The sequence below is a fragment of the Phaethon aethereus genome (genome assembly GCF_964289735.1).
Source record: "Phaethon aethereus genome assembly, chromosome: 1".
NCBI classification, from domain to species: domain Eukaryota; kingdom Metazoa; phylum Chordata; class Aves; order Phaethontiformes; family Phaethontidae; genus Phaethon; species Phaethon aethereus.
In genome coordinates, this window is record NC_138575.1 from 148,326,189 (window position 1) to 148,343,939 (window position 17,751).

Consider the following 17,751-nt stretch of genomic DNA (forward strand, 5'->3'; position numbering starts at 1 on the left):
GGAGAAGTACAGTACAGGAATTGTACAGTTGTGTTTTCTCAGACTGAAAAATCTCAAATATAATTAAACCTATAGATTATAAAAAAGCTGTGCTGGACTAAGTACTTAGAAGAGCTGCTTCTGAGGGTGGACAGCTGGAGTCAAGCGGCATCTTCCAGTCTTACATCTTTATGCTTATAAAAACAGTCATTAAAAGCAGTCACATCTGATCACATTTTCTTTGTATGTTTAGTATGAAAGACATCCACTGTTGTTTCATGACAAGGTCGCAAGTCAAAGTCACAGTATCCAATGCTGAAACGACCCTGCAGAAGTTAACAGAATTGAGACAGTGAGCATAGAATGAGCTCTTCTACAGTGTAAGTTAATTAAAAAGGTCAAAGCATTCTTACCTGTGGTTTCTTAAAATAATCAAGACCTCTTCCAATCTTAATCATCCATCCATTGTTGAATCTGCTTTAAAAATTCACAAATTTGAATACTCTGAGTATGTTGAATAAAAAAAATAGTTACATCCACATGACATACAAGCTCCTTGTTTCAATCACAATTCTTTCCTAGTGCAGCTGACACCTGTATGAACCATGGAAGACACTCTTCTGTATAGAGACAACTACTATTATGTTCACAGTTAGAACACATGAAACTACGGAGGGCTGAATTTATCCAGTGAGGGCCACTGCCTTCCACTCTGTTAACTACAGCCGTAATTAGAAATTGTCTCAAAAGTTAGGGTTAAGTAGCTTGACTTCAAAGAACTGGCATTCACTGATTTTTTATATCACCCACCTGATTTCTCGATCATGTATTGAAGATGAAAATGAAATATTCAGTGTTACTCCATAATTCCTCAATGATTCTTGTATTTCATTCAAGCCACTTATCTGCTGACTCCTCCCACTACCCTGTTAAAAGTAAAAATACATAACCATAATATAGCACCATAAATATATAAATAATAATAATAAATAAATAAATAAATAAAATAATTAAAGTATACATATATAACCATAAAAATATAACAATATATTCTACTTCTGGTCACCTCTTCCTAAACTCACCAACAAAAACCTTTTTAGTAATAACTTAAACCAAAAGAAAAATAACTTGGATGAAGGCAGATTTGCAGTTTCAAAGACAGGATAAAAAGCAGACAGATTACAGGTACACTTGCTAAGGGATGTGGAGAAGGAGCTCACTCTCAGCCCTTTCAAACTAGATATGAATTACTATTTGAGACAAAATAAATGCAATGATAGTTTGAGAAGTTTTAGCTCATCAAAAAAAAGTTTTAGCCTCAAAAATCACAACCACATACAGCTGTTGGAAGAGAAAAAAAAATGTATCTCAATAGATGCTTTGGTTTTGATGACATTTTTCACAATAAAACTTGCACAAAAATGTATTCTTCATTTAAGATCCTGCTTACCAAGAATTTCTTAAGAGTTATCAGAAAACTGAATTTATAAAATTCCTTACGTTCAACTATCACATTTATTTTTCTCTTAATCTGTGTTTTCTGCTGAAGGCATCAGAGCCTCAGTCTAACAGGCACTGGTAAATAAGAACAAATCTGTATTGTAACATAAAATTTATATATATATTTTTTTTTTCATGTGTTATCACCTGAGTATGGGGAAACAGAAACCAAAACCTAGACACTTACTTCATCATAGGAAGTGAGGAGGTGGATTGTTTTCACGTTGCATGGCCCTTTAACTAGCATCTCGCAGAATCGTAGGAAGTTATACAACTGTAAAAGTTTTATTTAATTTAGTAACTTGAAATGTTCTTAGTATCATAGAAACATAGAATGGTTTTGGTTGGAAGGGACCTTAAAGTTATCATCTAGTTCCAACCCCCCTGCCATGGGCAGGGACATGTCCAACTAGATCAGGTTGCTCAGTTACATCTCTCAGTTACACTGAATGTCTACTTGCCTGATGAACATGCCTAATGTATGGATCCTCCACCCAAACTTCAGAAACAATCTCAGTAAGGTACTCTTGGAAAAGCTGTTTGTAGCCGAAACCTGTTGCATTTTCCTCTATCCTGATTTGCTTATGGTATTTGCCATCTGAAAAGAAGTCTCTTTTTCAGTAAAGATCATGACATAATTCTTGTGTTAACCACCTCATCCATAAAACATTCACATAAAACCAGGTATTTAAATGTGAACGGGTACATCGCAGATCCATACCTTGTTTCTCTTTTTCAATGTGTTTTTTAATGTCTTCAGCTCTGGTCATGTACTCGGATATTTTCTGCCGGTAACGGTGCTTTTTTGCCTCATCTTTCGTGGCTGTGAATGACAAGCACACGGGCCCGTTCTCCTCGAGGCGGGGGAAGAGACTGTCTGCTTCCCTCTCCCTCCCCGTGAGGCGACCGCGGGGACCGGGGCCGGCCCTCGGCGGCAAGCACTCGTCTCTCCTCGAAACCACCCCCGGCCGGCGGCCTCCGACAGAGCCGGGGTGTATTTAACAACTAACCGTCCCAACGGCTGTAGTAAACTGCTGCCAAACCGCCCCTCGCCCGGCCGCCGCCCGGTACCTTTCACCACCTGCAGCAGGAGGTCGATGCCCTCCTGGTAGCACACCAGCGACTCCTGGAACCGAGACGCCAGGTCCAGCTCCACCGCTCGCTTCACCGTCTCCGCCCCGGCCCGCTCCAGTGCGGCGGTGCCATCGCCGCCCGATCGCGACATGGGCGCCGCAGCGGGGACGCGGACAGGGACCACCACCAGGCGGGCTGCAGGTGGGAGTGCGCATGCGCGCTTCCTCACCCGCCGCCAGGATAATAGAAACCGAAGCGGAGGAGGAGGGAAAGGGGCTGTGTCTCACCGTTGTCCTTCCGCCGGCGCGGAACTGAAGTGCTGCGGTGTTGGTGCCTGGCCGAAAGGTTGTGCAACGAGATGGCGGTGGCGGCGGGTCGAGGAGGCCTAGGGCAGGCAGCTGCTTGGAAGGTGGTGGCTCCGGCTGGGGCTTGATTCGGGCGCGACGCGGCACTGGCGCCGCGCCTCTGGCTGTAGCGCTCCGCCTGCGGCGGCGGGGGACCTCCCCCGCTAAGCGGGGAAGGGTAGCGGAGAGTGGCCCTGTCGGCGCCCTGCAGCGGCCTTGCCGCCGCCCCGCAGCCGCCGCTGAGAGGGGGCGGTTACGGGTGGCGCAAGGGGCCAAGCCCTCGCTGCTGCGGGCTTCACCCCCTCGGGGCGGCAACCGTCGCGGGGCCCGCTCGGCGCCTCCCCTGAGAGGAGAGCGCGGCCGTTGGGAAGGCCGAGGAGCCTGTGGGCGCGCGGTGTCAGCACAGTCTGTTCTTTAACCACCGAGAGTTGTAATAAACGCGGATTATATGGTCACCCGATCTGAATTTGAGTGACTGTATAATCTGTTTGCAAGTATTAAGAGCTATAAGGACAGTCTGGTCAAATTATGTCCTGCTGTCTTTGCAGATGCTGGGGAAGAGGATGGAGGGGATGGTGTCCTCAGCGTGGGCTCGCTGTCTCTTTACCAGGTCAAGAATTCCAGACTCGGTATGTGCTATAGTACATGCATAACTGCAAAACAGCTTAATTCTGTGCTTTCTGTGGCATGGCAGATTTCTAGAGACTGTAACATGGGCAGGTTCAGTGTGCACCGAGTGAAGAATTGACTGAAGGGCAGGGCTCAAAGGACTGCAGTGAATGGGATTATGTCTGATTGGTGACTGGTCACCAGTGGTGTTCCTCAGGGCTCATTCCTGGGACCAGTTCTGTTCAATATATTTATCAACAATCTGGATGCATGAATTGAATGCACCATCAGCAAGTTTGCTGATGAGACCAAACTGGGAGGTGCTGTCGACTCTCTTGAGGGATGAGAGGCCTTGCAGAGGGATTTAGATAGGTTGGAGCATTGGACTATGATTGATAGGATGAAATTTAACAAGTTGAAGTGCTGGGTTCTGCAGCTAGGATGGAGTAATGCTAGGCACAAGCATAAATTGGGAGAGGAGAGGCTGGAGAGCAGCCCTGCAGAAAGGCATCTGGGTGTGCTGGTCGACAGCCAGCTCGGTGTGGGTCAGCAGTGTGCTGTGGCAGCCAAGAGGGCAAAATGCATCCTGGGGTGCATCAAACACAGCATAACCAGCTGGTCAAGAGAGGTGGTTACCCCCTGTATTCAGCATTGGTACAGCCTCACCTTGAGTCCTGTGTGCAGTTCTGGGCCCCACAGTGTAAGAAGGATCCTTGAATGCATCCAGAGGAGCATTGGTGTGAGGTGAAAGGGCTGGAAGGAATGTCCTCTGAGGAGCAGCTAAGAACTTTGGGCTTGGATGGTTTGGAGAAAAGGAGGCTGAGGGGCAACCTCATTGCTCTCCACAGCTTCCTGAGGAGGGAAAGTGGAAAGAGAGGTGCTGATCTCTTCTCCCTGGTATCCAGTGACTGGATGCATGGGAATGGCTCAGAGCTGCATCAGGGAAGGTTTAGACTGGACATTAGGAAGCATTTTTTTACCAAGAGGGTGGTCAAACGCTGGACAGGCTTCCTCAAGAGGTGGTTGATGCACCAAGCCTGTCAGTGTTTAAGAGGCACTTGGACAATGCCCTTACTAACTTTTGGTCAGCCCTGAATTGGTCAAGCAGTTGGACTAGGTGGTTGTTGTAGGTCCCTTCCAACTGAAGTATTCTATTCAATAAATAACTAAAGCCAAAGTGATGGGAAGCTTGACTTACATGGTACATTTTTACATTTACTTTTTTAGCTTATCTTTCTGCAAGTTACTGTCTAGTGTCAGCTGACTCTGTTCCTTAAAATCATTCTTAAAGCCTTAAATCATTCAGAGGCTTAGCAGAGTTTCTTCAATGAGCTGCATGTGAATTAAGTGCTGTGCTGGTATAGAGCGTTGTCCATGTATTTCTAGGCAGTTGTATGGCTAAACTCAAGAGTTAATGTATTCATCAGCAAACCATTATAAAAATATGTTTGACTTAATGTTATAATGAGGTCACTTGTTGGTGCTTTGACCTTCTGAAAAGAAAGGTATTTAAACATGTAGGAATGTTTACCAAGATCGAGGTATGTTTTAGTTGCTTGTAAATAATAATAATTCAGATATTTAGGAGAAAATCCTTGTTTTTGTGAACAACTTCTTCTAGGTATTTCAGCCACGGCCTGGAGATCATGAAAAGTATGGAGGTGATCCTGAGCAGCCCCACAAAATCCACATTGTTACTAGAATAAAATGTGTAGTTGGTCGCCCATATTGGGAAAAGAAGATAATACGTGATCTTGGACTGGATAAAGTATGATTTTTGTTCTTTATACTTACTGTGTACATCGGAAATGTGGAAACATAGGGTAGAATTAAGGTGATGGATTTTTTTAAGTACCTCAGTTTTGCAGTCACAGAAGTTGGATTGCTTTACAGCTGTTATAAATGTAATTGAGAAATTGGTGGTGTGTTCAAGAGCTGAGAGGAACGTTAGTGGCAAATGCCCTTTTAGTGGGAATTCAGAATATCACTGTATGGTATTGCTTTGCATGCCTGAGGAGAACTTCACCTTGAGAATTCTGCTAAAGTAATAAAAATAGCTTTGTAAATACTTTTAATTCCATTTTCTGTGTGGGTCATATTATTCAGATATTGCAGGTAGGCAAATAAGACTTGTTTATTAATGAAAAGGCTTCCAAATCCATGACTCTTAAGAGTTTGTGTCAAAGATGTGTTTATCCACATTTTTTAGACCAGATGCACATTGTGCAAAGATTCATCTAGTCACTGTTATATTACAGAGAAAAAATGTGTGCTTGATCAATTTAAGATCTAACTGAAGCAAGCAGTCTTACCCCTAAACTCTTGTATTTACATTTAGTGTTTTTAACAGCTGCAAGAAATTTGGATATATTGATAATGGGAATAAAGCTGAATTTGTCATTTTACTGGAATCGAATTTGATCAAGTTTTGATTTCATATTTTTATGTATGTTCTTGATGCATGACATTTCTCTAAATCTTATATTTGCAAATGTGGCTTTTATTTTTACTGATAGTGTGAAAAGTTCAGTGAACAGAGATGTGGGTTTTGGCAATGTGTTTGTAAAACCTGTTCTATCCTTTGAATAGGCACATCAGCCGAAACTGCACAAAAATATCCCTTCTGTGAATTCCAAACTGAAAGTTGTTAAACATCTGATAAGGTTTGTTAACTATTTGTTCAATTTGAAACACTTAATGTAACTCTCTACTAGTTGTAGGACTTCACTAAGCAAACTCTTTTGCCTGTAGAATACAGCCACTGAAACTGCCTTATGGATTGCCAACAGAAGAGGAAATGTCGGACACCTTTCTTACAAGCAATGGAGAGCTTGTCATTAAACGGCGTCTGAAACCTGTGAAGCAGAAAGAAATTAAGCCATAAGGTGTGCTGGTTGGATTTGTACTTTATAAAAATAAATAATTTAACGCTTGAGTTAAGAGTTTGTGTATGAAATGTAAGCTTAATTCTTACCCTGTCTGGTTTGAGTGACAGGACTGACACTGATGCTTAAAGAAGGATTACATCTGTACAAATATAAAATTCAGTATCGGTAATGTTTGCCTGAAACATTAAATGGATGATAGGCTTTCTTTCCTCATGTTTTAACTTTGTGGCTAGATTACTGTAGTTTATGGCTAGCTATTAGAGAACTTTATAAATAGTCAGATAATCAGGGAACTGAGTAGAATAGGTCTAAATAATGATGGTGAGGACATTTCCCAGCTAACAGTAAAGGTTTACAATGATGGTGCATGACTTCACATTTACTATGCGAAGGAAGGAACTGGAATTGAAAAGCCCTCTGTTTACCAGTTACATGAGAATTGACTAGCTGTCCATCAAGAGTGTCATGTGATTGAGGTAGTCGTTTGGGTGACTTAACTTGGTCATCCAGATCTCACGCTTGTTCCTTAGCAAACAGTCTGTCATGTGGCCTCCTTTGTAGCTTAAAAAGTACCTGAACTCCCCATTTGGGAGTAACAGGAGGAGTGATTCATGTCTTGGTAGGTTGCATAATTTGTCTTTCAGGAAACATGCTATCTTACTTCATGCATATTCCTTGATCCTAAATGTTTAATAATAGTAGTCTAAGAGCTGCAGTCTATGTGAAAGTTGATGCTTTTCCTGTTCTAAAATTGCAAACTTTAGAACTCTGAAGACCCTGAAGCATACCTCTTTGATGCAAGTTAGTAATTATGGGCTGCATTAAAAAATAACACCTTTTACTGTAGAATCTTGAACATTACTGCATGCATATTTTTATTTACTGTTTTAAGTATTGTGGCCAAAGTTATGAAGCCGCTGTTGTATCAAATGATTAAGTAGTTTTCATTCCAGGGAGCATAAATTCCACAGTCTAACACACGGTGAGCCTCCCCCATGCTAGACACACTGTAGAGGAGTTAATCTTAATGACCGTATGTTGTGAGAACATCAGAGGGATACAGTCGCTGAAAATTGATGTTTATCCTTTCCGCATGCTTGCAGAGAAGAGTCAACACCAGCAGGAGTTCAAAGGAGTAGACCTGTCAGTAGAGGGACATAATCTGGAGGCACTGTGTGCAGGAGGAAAAAAAAAAAAAAAAGGATAGGCTGTTGTAGTGGCATTGAAGACTGTAATGGCTCCTATGAACAGGCCAAAGGCAGAAACGCAAAATTGAGCTGAAAAACCTCAATTTCCTAAGAAGATACAGGCTGTAGCTGGAAGGACACAGAAAATACTGGTGTCAGTCTGACGTATATAGAATCGCAAGGAGAAAGTAAAGCAGATAAATGAATGTTGCTTTTCTTCCTTCCCTCCTTCCTTGCAGAATCTGCATAGTGTCTTGTGCTGCAGTGTGTTATAATGGCAGTCTGTGTGGTGTTGACCATGTTCCCACAGCAAGGCACTTTGTAAAGCTGAAATTTCAGCCCTTTTGAATGACATGTGTAGTACATCCAAGGTGCAGGGCATGCTTAAAAGAGATGGCACAAGTACTAGGGCCCAGAAAATTAGGCAAATGGGTCTTGTTGCTGAGGGATAGCAAATATAAGTCTTGTACGAGGCTTCGTACACATCCTTATGTCCCAGGATCGCTCAGCCTTACCAAGCACGTTCAGGATTTGTGTGCATGGCACTGCAGCCTGGTGAATCTCCAACAGAGGGAGCACTGTTAGTTCTGTCATACGCGGTATGTGTAATGCATATGGGTTCATCACACTGTACAGACGCTACAACCTTCAAAAGTACTTCAATGTGAACCGGAAAGAATGTGTTAATGAACAAGCTTGCTTGGTTCTGTGCACAGCTTAAAAAGTGTGTGATAAACTGCCTAAGTTAGAGCATAGCTAATAACTGCTTTCCAAGTGCAGAAAAGGGAAAATGCTTTAGATAGTACCTGTTATTTCTGTGTAAGATTTAGCTGCAAGAGATGTTTACAGCTGTCTTTAATTGACAGGCTGGCAGTTTTTATGAAAAAGGAAGTTGTATTTTCTTAAAATTTTTAATATATGTGTAAGTTTAAGTGTTTCTGAAATGGTATTTTGTCCAGGGTCACAATTGTCATACAGTCAATTTGCTATCCCAAACCTTCTCTGTATAAGCATACGTTCTCTAAAGATTTGCTCTCAGGTCTAAAACCTGACCCAACAGGGTGCACAAACACAGTATATGTCCACATTCTTTCATTAATGGAGCATTATAAATGCTTCATGTAAATCTTCATGAAGCACAGGTGAGAGAGACTGCCTTTTTGTGCAGGGAACAAACAGGCTGACTTAAGATGACAGCAAAATTCTGGTCGGAAGGTACCTCGCAGGTCTCTAGTCCAACCTGCTCAATGCAGAGCCAGTGCTGAGGTCAGACCAGGTTGTTCCGGTCCAGTTGGGTCTTGTACACCTCTGAGGGCAGGGACAGCTCAGGCTTTGTGGGCAGCCTGCTCTGCTGCCTGGCTGTCTTCATGAGGAATGGATTATATGCAGAATACAGTCTTGTATCCAGTCTGAACCTCTCTTCTATCAGCTTATGCCTGTTGTCACTTCTCTTCCCACCTTGCAGTACCATGAGGAGCCAGCCTGGCTCTATCTGCTCAATTATCCCTCACAGGTAGGTATGGTGGGGCTGCTGTTAGGTCCACCTGAACCTGTCCCTTCTCATGATGCAAGTCCTGCAGCCCCAGCCACTTCGGTGGCTCTCTGCTGACCTTGCTCTACTTAATTGTTCTTTCTTGTGTCAGGGGGCCCAAAACTGGACGCTACTGTAGATGTGGTCTCACAACTGCTTAGCATAGGTGTGTAATCCCTTCCCTCGGTCAAGCTGTGCTTCTATTCATACAGCCCAGGGTAACCTTAGCTGCCTTGGTGGCTTGGGCACACAGCTGGCTCACACTGAACTTGCTTCTGGGGTAGGAACCATTTGCCATGTCTACCTGCTGTAGCATTTCAAGTATATTGAAACAAATCTTTGGTGCAATATGTGGTAGCAATGTAGAAATGTACTGTTTTAAGAGTAAACTTTTATTTCTGTGCTATAGCTCTGTTGCAGGATGACTTACTGTTTCAGATTTGGTAATCAATACTGTAGCATGAGTAGATCAATAGAATTCTAATAATAGCATCAGGACATTTTTAATCACAGGTACAAAATGCTAGCTATAACAACCATATTTAAAACAAACAAACAACAGCCCCCGATGCTCTTTGTTATCTCTCCTTTAGCCCCTAGTGATGTGCTTGAAGGTTCTTTTTAACCACTCTAAACCACTTACTTTTCTACTCTGTGTCTTAAAATGGCTGAATGAACCCAACAACTCTGAAGCTGAGGATCCCCAAAAGCTTTACTATATGATTGAATAAAAGGATGTTTATTGTGCATGAACATGCCATTTTAAAAATGTGATGGAATGTGCATATTCTTATGCCAGACCCTGCATTGAAGCTAGTATGTAGCTTCAGTAGAAGTATTCATTACAGCAGCTTGAGTTTTACAGGTTATTTGCAACTGTAAAGGCTAAAATTAAGTAGTATCTAGGGCAAAAAAAAAATAGTTAAGGACAGCGTGGTATTTTCCCTCCTGTCAGAAGAAACAGCTACTTTGGGGTCACATCACCAAAGTTAAGAGTAATTATTCTGAAAGGATGCGATACACTGTGATACACTCTTCTGGTGGATTAAACATATATAATATTTATTGCAAATATTCAATTCAAAACTTGCAAATTGTTAACAATCAATTTTGTACTGCTGTTAGACACATGTATTGACAGATAAAATCTAAGGCAGATAAAATCCTGTTAAGCAGTGTTATGACTTTCTTGCACCATTAATCTGCTGCTTGAGGAACTGCAAGCACAGATGAAAACTCTGCTTGAATATTCTCCTGAAGTGAGATAAAAAATAAATGGCAAAAGATAGGTTACAGTTTGGATTATTAGCAGTGTTATCTTTTAAAGTGATTTTTGTAGCCTTAGCTGAAAAAGAACATTGAAAGCTTGTACTTGTTTCTGGCTTCATTGCTCTCCTCCATTCTTACTGTTTCTGGAGGAGAAATCCAGGATTTTTTTAATTAGAAGCAAAATATGCAATCAGTGACTCAAATCTAATCATCACTCAGATACCTCAGTATCCATTTCTTTTATAAAACTTGGCTCTTGCAACGACGTCATTGGCGTAGTCATTGTGTGTTGTGCCAATATCCATTCTGTTGTAGCTCTGGACGTTGTTAGTTCCTGCATTATAGGCTGAAATCCCACCTGAATTGAGAGTGCAAGAAACACATAAACGGGTGATATTTTGTCAGTAAATAAGCAAAACTAACAACTTAAATGTGTTGCTTTAGTTTGCAGCACTCTCTTTACCAGTATTGTGTTACTATTTCCAGCTATTTTTGCCACTGAGGTGTTCCTTTTGTGGTTTAACTTTGTGAAGAAATCATCATTTCCTCCTTTACATCCAGACTTGGTGATCATTGTCCCCTTGCTGGATTTTGCTAATGTAACATCTTCAGTTTATGACTGCTTCTTTTTGTGCATATTCCTTCCTGTCTACCTGCGTTAATAACCTCAGACATCTTTGTATTGTAGCTGGAATAAAGGGACCCAACCATGATGCCTTCAGCTGTAATCAGTGCTCAAGAATATAACCTTTTTCCTTCAGAGAGGACCATACATTTTCAAAATTAATGTGTTCCTTCTGTGGAGTTGTCAGGATCGTAGCTTTTTGTAGGTGATATAGAAACACAACATGAAATGGAGAGAGAAAAACCCACCCATACTCCTTACAACTGAGAAATGTCATGACATTTGCCATGTTTTCCAAAAGCCTGCTGGAAAGCTAACCACATCTTATTCCTCCATTCCTTTCAGTGAATGTCAAGGAATATTGTTCCGCACCTCAATAAAATGAAGAGGGGGACTGGGATGTGTTTAATTTTCTGAAGTGCTTGGTTTTACAGCGTTATTGTGCTTGACTTTTATGTGTGAAGCATTTTTAAAGCTGACAAAATTCTACCTTTGAGCTGCTGTTCCTTTGTCCATGTTGGGAATTTCTTCTGGATTTCCTTTATCATACCGCATAAAATCTCTGTGCCTTGTGCTAAGTGCTCTTCGCTGTCCCATGACCCAACAATCTTATGGTAACGTTTGTCAACCTGCAAGTGAGACAGCAATATCAGCACACCAGAAACCCCACTATTTATCCAGAGCTCTTCATTGCTTACAGGCTGCTTATATTCATTTTGATCTTTAATCTCACGGTTTACCTCTTCTGTAATTGTACAGAGAGGAAGCAGGCTTAGCTCAAGGTGCAGGCGAAGCTGGCAGTTGAGTGAATAGCAGAATATCAGGGCACTGAAGAGGAATGCCTGCCCCACCTCCTTGTCTGTCAGAGCCTTAAAAAAACAATGCAGCTGCTGCCGTAAAGGTGACAGGGTGCAGAAAGCAGGCTTACTGCTGCTTAAGCTTTTCCAGCTGCAAGGTGACTGCTTCTCTGCTTCCCAGCTGCATCAAGGGTGAGCAAACTCCTGTTCTCTCTAGGGATCTCCCCTCGATCGCTACCCTAGTTCTGCAATTCTTCTCCTTCTCCTTCTCTGCCTCTTATCCATGGGGTAGGAAAGCGCAAGTCTGAGGGGGCTAGAGCTGTTACAAAAGTGGATCCCAATGCGTGCGGCAAATGTTTAGGGATTGTATGGATAAACGTACAACTTGGCAAACAAGTGAGGCGTGAATGTAGGCATGAATAATGAAGTAAGATCCCCCACTAGCCAGGCCCCCGTGGTGCATAAAGGGTAATTAATCTGACTGCATGTAGCTGCAGCCTACAAGCCTCCATGCTTAGTTTAAAAAAAGTGCTTTTTGAAACAAGATTTATTATCTAAGGTATGAAATAGGAGCAATTAATCTCTTAATTCCCAAGAGCGCACTGGGAAGCAAGCAGCGATTTCATAGTACAAACGCAGTCTGCTCGTGCCCTGACACTCACCAGGGTCCTTCCCTGGTGCCAGGAGCTGACCACTGGGTCAGCATCGGCTTTATTCTGGTCAAAGGGCTGGATGAAAAGGTCTAGGGGCCTGTTTCAACAGGGCCCCCTGCTGCACTGCTGACTTTCTGCTTCAAAAGAAGGATGAGGTTTTAAGAAGGTTGACCATACCTGCATTAAACCAAATGCATTTCCGTGGTCACCCCAGCCATCCTTCAGCACTGTCCCAGCGTGCGACTCTCGAGAGATAATAGCAGCAATCACAGCTGGATCTACACACTTGCTGTTGCCGGCTTTTGTAATCTTGGCTTGGTATTTCTCCATGTTCTTCAAATCTCTTTCTGCAATCTTCTCTGAGGCAGGAACTCCTGCAACACAACAAGCATGACTTTTCCTTTCGTTTTTAAAATCTGAAACAAGTTGTTCTAACCGTCATTATGACTGAGCTGACATTTTGAATCCTTCTGAATCTATTTAGAGAGAAGCAATGATAGAATTGACCAATTTTGCTGAAGGATAAGTGCCCTAGAAATCAATACACAGATGACATAAAAGACATTTTTTCAAATACGTGGGGCAGTTCTCTAGTGTGCAGACTAAAAGGTGGGTCTTCTTGTTTTAAATCTAAGCCTTTGGGTGGATTAGTCCCAGATTTAGTTCCTTTTAATTTAGGACTATTACGGGGAAATGTTCAGAAATGTGGGTCATGAGGGAAACCCTCTGAAGGGAGAGAGAAAAGCAGGCTCGATAGCAGGGAGGGTGCACCCAGCAGACCTTGCATTTTCTGTGTGACGTTCTTGAATATTCCCTAGAACATCTCAAAGGCAACTCTATTCCCAACGTAAACTTATGTGCCCACGTAGGATCTTTGTTGGTTGTGGAAAAACCTGCTTGCATGGCAATGACTGACAGCCAAAGACTGGGATCCATAACAGGCATGAGCTTGTGTGTGGATGTAAAGGGGAGATGAACAATTGAATTAGTGCCTACCTGCATAGCTCAGACCTTCTGGTTTTGCAGTTGCCTCCGAAGCTCCAGTTGTGTCAACATTCAGTATATTCCCATAACGCTCCGAACAGCCTAAGAGCAGTATTTACAAACAAACATCAGGCCAGCGCAGCGTGTGATGCGTGCTGTTAAAATGTTTTCAGATCCATGACTGAAACCCATGGCATTATTTCGATATTGGTACAGGCATTTATGCTAGCAGATGCGGTCATGGTATCATATGCTCTGGGAAGGATTACCTCTCAGTCATGCTAGCCTAAAGCCATAGGGTAGCTTATGAGGTGAACTGGTGCCTTGTGCACAGTTTGTCTTCCCCGATTTTAGCTTGCCTAAAACTTAGGTGTCTAGCCTAAGCTTGTGACTTGGGCTGCCAGCAAAGCCAATGGAGAAAGGCACCTCCAAAAGGTGGGTTTTCTATTCCAAATAGGAGAGTCAAAAGAAATCCTACACTACTTGGTGGCTCCAACTTGCTTTTCCATAGCTACTGTCAACAGGAAAAATCGCGGAGAAACATCCTTCAATTACATCCATTACAATTTGTCTGACTTGCAGTTTGTTTGACTCGCAATTTATCTGTTGCCTAAACATGCCGTTGCAGAAGGGGAAACATGCAAGCAGCAACTGAGAGGAACAATGTTAACCCAAGCCCAGCAGTTAATGGAAAACAGACTTTGGCACAGTGAATTATTTACAAGAATATGAGACAAACATCACAGACCTGACATGTTTGCTGCAGGATGTCTCCCCACCTTCTCGCTGCACTTCCTAGAGACAAATGGGCTTTTTATCTGCTGGTGGCGTTTTAGAGCAGCTGACTCAGTGCACTTCCCACACGCCACTGGTATTACGGGAAACGGGAACGCCTAACTACTTCTTGTGCGTCCACCCAAACACAACAGGGTTTTTGCTCTACAGCACGAACACAATTACAATTTTAATAATGAAATACCTTCTAATTTAATTTAAAAGCCCATTGCTAACAGTTTGGAACTAGGAGGAGCCTCATCTGAAAACAACGGCCCCCCCTTCAGTTGTTGAAAGCAGTAACATGCTGACAATGGGAAAATGGGAACCTGCGCTTTTGGATGTAATAAAGTTTTTGCAGGCAAAGACCCAGCAACAATAACATGACACAGAGCTGCAGCCACGGAGAATTTGGATATGCAGAGACTATGCCAGATCCCCGTTGTTATCCCCTCCTGTGCAGCGACAGCAAAGGTGAAGGCACAAATCCAAATTAGCAGGCGGCGTGGATCAAAGCCACTGTAGTTGTTCAGCAGTAAGGAAAAAAGCCACTGGATGGCAGACCTCCCCATCACTGCTAATCCATCCTGACATGTGTCTCCCCCGTGGTAAATTTTGTGAGGGTGGAATGCTGTTTCGCTCTTTCATCAGCTCTTTCACATTTTAAGCCGGGGAGTTCATCCCATGCCATTGTGTTGAAAGATCCAGTTCTGTAAGTTTTTCCTGTACTGTTGATACCTCCTGTCGGGAACCAGCAAAAAGTCACAGCAGCCCGTGCATGGAGTTCTTCGTGTTCATGATTACGAGTGAGTTTAAAGGTTGAAACATGGGGAAGTACCTCTGGCAGGAAAGAGAATAAAACAGATACGGCTCGTAAAGGAGTGACATAAAAAGATACTGAAAATGCAAAACACCACTGAAGATGATTCACAAACCAGTAGTCTCCAAATGGCCCATGCTCCCTTGTTGCTGGGGAAGAATCGTGAAGGATGGACTAGTTTGCTGCTTCTGCATCACAGTAATTCAGGCAGGCAGGTAGAGCTCCCGTGTTTTCTGGAGCCTTATCCAGAAATTATTGTTTAATCACATAGGCATGCAAGGAGTCTCACACGTCCTGGTGTCCTGCTTTCAGCTGGGATAGAGCCTATCAGAGTGTGGTTCTGCCATGAAACTTGGTCTCTTGCGTTGACCTCACTGCAGAGCGCTGTGAGCCAGCGCCGTGGGCAGCGGGTTGCCCTACCGCACTGCGGCACCGGGGCTGCCGGTGCTTCTTCCCTCCCCAGCAGCTCTGCTGAACTCAGTCCATTACGCCTGTGCAATCGCACCGAAGGCAAGGGCATAGTCTGAAGGTAATGGGAATGTACATGTACATGGCTGAAGGAGTTATTTCACTTGTTGATCGTCTGTCAGGAGGGGAAAAGCCTGAAAGAAAGAGTAGGAAGAGAGGGAAGAGAGACGGTCAGTTAAATCTGGTTTCCATGAGGGAGAGATTTATCAAGACAGAAACTTACTTATAAACTGAAAATGTTTGGTGGAAGAACTGAGATAATAGCTGTGGAGGCAGACCCTGGCATCTTTCAGAAGCAGATTATGAAAGGGATTCAGAGAGTCATTTCTGAGTGTGGGAGTGAGTGTTGGCTCATCCGCAAAAGCTTTATCTGAAGAATACCCGTGTTAAGCTCCTGAGAGGACAGGCAGTATCCCAAGCCTGGGACAGAGCGGCTTGGAAATGTTTACAATTAAAGGCAAAGCAATGACTAGCATGCTTTTTTTTAACATCGTGCTGCAGAGATGAACGAAACCTTGTCTATTTTTAAGTAGTATTTAACTGTTTTATGTTTAACTGCTTTTATTTAGATGTTTTTTAACTGTAGGAGAATGACTTGCATTATTTCTACTGGATTTACTTTTGCTTGTGTTGTCCTTAGGTGTGTCCTGTCCAGCTTTGCAGCATTTTTGACGGCTAGAGAAACAGTGTCATTGTGACCCTTCCTGAGTCAGAAGGTGGAAGTTGGGTAAACCCCGCTGGGAAGTGTTTAAACAATTAATGACCTCTTCCCTTAAAATAAAACCTCTAACCTCTTCTTTTAAAATAAAACAAGTCTCTTCCTTTCTGGTAAGCCAGTAGTTGAGAGTTTTGGCACACATTTAATCAAGTTCTCTTCGTAAAGGAGAGAGACCCAAGGAGCTCAAACAGGACCTGTCTGATACAAAACAATGATTAAGGCAGCATAAAGCAAATTAAGAATGCGCTTTCAGACTCTTTCTGCATTTCATAAAGGGTCACACAAGCCCAACTGTCATAAAAATTTTGAGTGGATTATCCTTCACATGTTTGACTACTGCAGACTTGTTTTAGAAGCACCCATAGCTTCTTGGTGTTGCTTGTGGGATTAAATTGGCTTTCTTCTTTTTCCTATGCAATTTTTAGGTAATGTGGTCCCATCAGCAAACTATACCATTCATGATACGTGATTCTCAACTACTGCTCGGTTAATTTTTTTCTTTTCTGCAATAATGGTTCATATTTTAGAAATTAACTTAAGACACCAGTGTAGCAAAGCTCATTTTGATAGTTTAGCATTTAAGCAATCAAAAAGACCTTAAGCCTGATAGTGCAGATCCAACAGAGTACCGAAAGAAGGAAAGCAGTGGCTGTGGCTGTTACAGGGAACAAGCTGCACAATATGTTTCAAAACCCTGCTGGTTTTATTTATTCGTTTGGTTTCAAAAGTCCCCAGTAGTTTTTTGCAGAAGTTCTACTTGTTCTACTTGTCAACAGATGTAAAGCCCCATGCTGGAGAGTGCAAACAGGACTGAGATGTGAAACTTAGACAACTTGCACAAATTTCAGTGTCTTTTGTAATAGCTTTGTTTTTGCAAGCCTTGGGTCTTGCAAAGCTGAGCTGGGACTTTAGATAAATTCTCAAGTATCTTGGAAGTCTTGTTCATGACCTCAGCTAGGTACAGCAAAGGCCATTTTCATTATATGATAAATACTAAAGAGGAATACTTAAATGCCTTGTATTCATTGCTGATCAAAAATGAAAGATGAAAATGGGAAACTATGTGTATTTTTGCATTTATGTGTGTGTTCCTGCTCTACTCTGTCCACAAGGACGTGGCAAACCTGTTTACTTCTTTCCCTTTCCTGGCTGTCTGTTATGTAGCTGTAGACACAGATATGTCCTTAGTATTTTTTTTCTTGTCTAAGCCATCCCAGTTCTGCAGTCTTTTCAGGCCACATTTTCTTCACTTCTGATCGTGGTTGTTGCTGCAGTTTTGAGGTTCTCCAGTTGGTCCCCATCTTTGGTGAGCTGTAGCTACCTGAATTAAACACAGTCCTTGGCTGAGGCCTTTCTGGTGGTGATTAGCATGCAGACTTCATGTGTCTTGCAGAGGATAACGCTACGTTGTGCCTTCTCATGTGGCGGTTGCCCACATGGACAGATGTCTGCAGCGAATGTCTGCTGTGAGGCTTGCAGCCATCTCCACGTGTACGTAAGGAGGACCTTGTGAAGATATATACCAAGCCAA

General features: G+C 42.7%; 3 protein-coding genes across 3 annotated transcripts; 1 reads left to right on the forward strand and 2 right to left on the reverse strand.

The window, feature by feature from the left end:
* Positions 1-209: 209 nt before the first annotated feature.
* Positions 210-2,704, reverse strand: MITD1 (microtubule interacting and trafficking domain containing 1; the record flags this gene model as incomplete). Its single annotated transcript, XM_082000278.1, has 7 exons — positions 210-305; positions 393-453; positions 790-905; positions 1,667-1,753; positions 1,941-2,077; positions 2,201-2,302; positions 2,551-2,704. 7 exons carry the CDS (start codon positions 2,702-2,704, stop codon positions 210-212), a joined length of 753 nt encoding a protein of 250 aa, XP_081856404.1.
* Positions 2,705-2,911: 207 nt separating this feature from the next.
* MRPL30 (mitochondrial ribosomal protein L30) lies at positions 2,912-6,390 on the forward strand (the record flags this gene model as incomplete). Its single annotated transcript, XM_082000562.1, has 5 exons — positions 2,912-2,962; positions 3,446-3,526; positions 5,128-5,274; positions 6,096-6,169; positions 6,258-6,390. 5 exons carry the CDS (start codon positions 2,912-2,914, stop codon positions 6,388-6,390), a joined length of 486 nt encoding a protein of 161 aa, XP_081856688.1.
* A 4,215-nt stretch (positions 6,391-10,605) lies between these two features.
* Positions 10,606-15,554, reverse strand: LOC309416943 (lysozyme g-like; the record flags this gene model as incomplete). The annotated part of the gene is made up of 6 exons (XM_082014328.1): positions 10,606-10,739; positions 11,497-11,635; positions 12,634-12,830; positions 13,453-13,542; positions 14,189-14,308; positions 15,455-15,554. 6 exons carry the CDS (start codon positions 15,552-15,554, stop codon positions 10,606-10,608), a joined length of 780 nt encoding a protein of 259 aa, XP_081870454.1.
* Positions 15,555-17,751: the final 2,197 nt, after the last annotated feature.